Source organism: Chrysochloris asiatica, unplaced genomic scaffold, assembly GCF_000296735.1.
Source record: "Chrysochloris asiatica unplaced genomic scaffold, ChrAsi1.0 scaffold00035, whole genome shotgun sequence".
NCBI classification, from domain to species: domain Eukaryota; kingdom Metazoa; phylum Chordata; class Mammalia; order Afrosoricida; family Chrysochloridae; genus Chrysochloris; species Chrysochloris asiatica.
Window position 1 is genome coordinate 1,818,354 of NW_006408553.1, and position 3,404 is coordinate 1,821,757.

At 38.4% G+C, this 3,404-nt stretch overlaps 1 protein-coding gene across 1 annotated transcript in view; it reads left to right on the forward strand.

Annotated features, from left to right (window-relative positions):
* Positions 1-2,963: 2,963 nt before the first annotated feature.
* LOC102824431 (proteasome subunit beta type-3-like) overlaps positions 2,964-3,404 on the forward strand; it is a 13,148-nt gene continuing 12,707 nt past the window's right edge. The window contains exon 1 of the mRNA XM_006859982.1: positions 2,964-3,400. Within this exon, the coding sequence (XP_006860044.1) occupies positions 2,964-3,400 (437 nt within the window). The remainder of the gene's footprint in view (positions 3,401-3,404) is intronic.

Consider the following 3,404-nt stretch of genomic DNA (forward strand, 5'->3'; position numbering starts at 1 on the left):
ATTTTTATCAACTTCTATGACCTGAAGTTGATCAAACATGCAATCAAGATATATTAATAATTACTGGCAATTGAATGCAAAAGTTGGAAACAAAAAAGGATCAGTAGTAGAAAAACATGACCTTGGTGGCAGAGATGACACTGGAGATCAAATAACAAAATTTTGAAAGACCAATGACTATTAACTGCAAATAATTTTTTTCAACAGCATAAATGGTGACTATGGATCTCCTGATGGAATGAATATGCAGACAGGAATCAAATCAACTACATTTGTGGGAAGACATGACACAGAAGCTCAATCCATCAGTCATGAAAATGCAAGGGGCCTATTGCAGAAGAGATTATCAATTGCTCATATGCAAGGTCAAATTGAAGCTGAAGAAAACTAAAACAAATCCATGAAAGCCAAAGTAATACGTTGATAGTATGCCACCTGAGTTTGGAGGTCATCTTAAGAAGATGTAAGATTTAAGATTTGACACATTGAACATTAATGACTGAAGAGTAGACAAGTTGTGGGATTATACAAGGACATAATAAATGAAGAAAACAAAAGGTCACTAAAAGTAAAAAAAAGAAAACAAACAAAATGGATGACAGAAGAGACTCTAAAATTTTCTATTGAACATAGAATAGTTTATAAAAATGGAAGAAATAATGAAGCTAAAGGGGTGAACAGAAGATTCCCAAGGGCAGTTTAAGAAGACAAAGTGAAGTATTATAATGAAATGCTTGTTCTTACAAGCCATCCAGTTTGTGCTATCAGTCTTTTCCTAATACAAACAGTTTGTGGTGATTACACATGTTTCTGTAGCTATCAAATGTTGTTGTCAGCTTCTATCGAGTGGGTCGCAATTTATGGTGACCTCATGTACCGTAAAACAAAATACTGCCCAGTCCTACTCTAATCCCATTATTGGTGGGGGATCGGACTGTTATAATACAGAAAGTTTTTCATTGGCTGATATTTGGAACTATATCCCCAGACCATTCTTCATAGTTCATCTTAGTCTAGAAGCTCTGATGAAGACATCACTGATAGACGGGTGGTGGCTGGTATGAAGTGCATTGGCTAGGAGTGGAATCCCCACTATTCTGTTACTGACCTCACAATTGTAGAATAAATCTCTCAAATAACTGCTATGTCAAAGGGTATGGAAGAGTCTGTTGAATGCCAATTGCCTAATAGCTTTCCAGTAAACTAGCATCAATTTCTCCACCTACCCACAAATGTATCAGAGTGCAGAGTCCTCTCAAGACACAGACTTTGATGAGGGTGTGGAGAGATTGGTGGTAGGACTGTAAAATGGTGCAATCACTGTGGAAAACAGTAAGGTGCTTCCTCAAAAGATTGGGAATAGAAACAGCGTACAACCAACCAATCCCTCTACTTGATATATATCCTCAAGATATAAGAGCTAAAACATGAACAGATATGTTTAAACCCATAGTCATTACAACACTATTCACAATAGCAAAAAGATGGAGACAGTAAAAATGCCCATCGAGAATAAGATTCTAATGATTCAATAGTGAGTAATTGATATCATGACTAATTGTAATTGTCAAAATTGTAAAGGTAGAAGTTTTGTAACAGAAATGGGGGAGCAGTTAATTTTACAGTCCAAAACCAGAGGACCCTAGGACCATAAGGGAGAAGAACACAAGCAGAATATGGGACCCTATCCAGAGAAGCAGTGACACCAGAAATGGAGGTGAGATTAAGACATGGAGAGAGGGAGCAGCTAAGGACTCTAGGCACATAGAAAGAGAGGAACTGGGTGGTAGCAGCCAGAACTCAGGCTTGTAAAATGTGTCCTTTAGTTGTTTAAATTATTATATATTTCTGAATGTTTCTATGCACATGCACCCTTTCAAAAAAAAAAAAAAAAAAACACAGAGGAAATGTAAGCAAATACTATAGAATGATGGTGCACAGAGGAGATTGTAATCATTGCAATGAAACAATGGTGTAAAGCCGATATTCTTCCATGTAAACTATCACTCAGTTCACAATAAAAACTTTTTTTAAAAGCCCATCAATGAAAGAATGGATAAATGAAGCTCAGTACATATACATAATGGAATACTATGCGATGTTGAAGAAAAACAATGAATCTGTAAAACACCTCATAACATGGTTAAACCTGGAGGACATTACGCTGGGTTAAATTAGTCGATCACAAAAGGACAAATATTGTATAAAACAACTACTATAAAGGAAAGTTGGTGTGCCTCTGTAGGATAAGCACTGGCCTGTTAACCACAAAAATGGTGATTCAAACTCACCAGCTGTACCTTGGAAGCCCTATAGAGGGTCACTATGAGTCAGACCAACTCAACTGTACATAACAATGAGAACAACTGTAGTAAAAAGTCAAGAAAAGGTTCTTACGCTAAGAGACATATTCTATGATGGTTGCCAGAGGTGGGAGGGAAAGGAGAGTAATCAGTAGCTAGAGGGCTGTTGTTGTTGTTAAGTGTTGTCAAGACATGTGTTAACTTGGGAGACACGGAAAGCAATAAATGAAAAAATAATAATAAAAAGAAATTGGTTGGATATGGAAACAGAGATGTATAGGCCCAATGATGTCTAATGGAGCATTATTTAAGATAAAACATTCATTGAAAAAATGTCTAACAATTCGTTCTCATTTCGAGTATTTGTGTCTGATGGAACAATATGTAACCATTAAAAGTTATTTTGTGTAAAAAATAATAATAATAGAAATGGTTGTATCTTTTCACCGTACTTAATCTGTATAATGAGCAAATAATTTTAGAAACAACTATATGAAGAAGAATGTGACATCAGGATTGAAGGATGACTCATTAACATTATGTGATATGCAGAGACCATGAACTATGAAGGTGAGTCAAAAATTAACCACACTCGAGTGAGGACTACAACTAGTTTACTGGAATCGCGGCGAAGATTGGGGGTCCTATCACACCGCAATCATGTCTATTATGTCCTATAATGGAGGGGCCGTCATGGCCATGAAAGGGAAGAATTGTGTGGTCATCGCTGCCGACAGGCGCTTCGGAATCCAGGCCCAGATGGTGACCACAGACTTCCAGAAGATCTTTCCCATGGGAGACCATCTGTACATCGGCCTGGCGGGGCTCGCCACTGACGTCCAGACCGTTGCCCAGCGCCTCAAATTCCGGCTGAACCTGTATGAACTGAAGGAAGGTCGGCAGATCAAGCCTCACACTCTCATGAGCATGGTGGCCAACCTCTTGTATGAGAAGCGGTTCGGTCCCTACTACACTGAGCCTGTCATTGCTGGATTGGACCCGAAGACCTTTAAGCCATTCATTTGCTCTCTGGACCTCATTGGCTGCCCCATGGTGACTGATGACTTTGTGGTCAGTGGCACATGCACTGAACAAATGTAC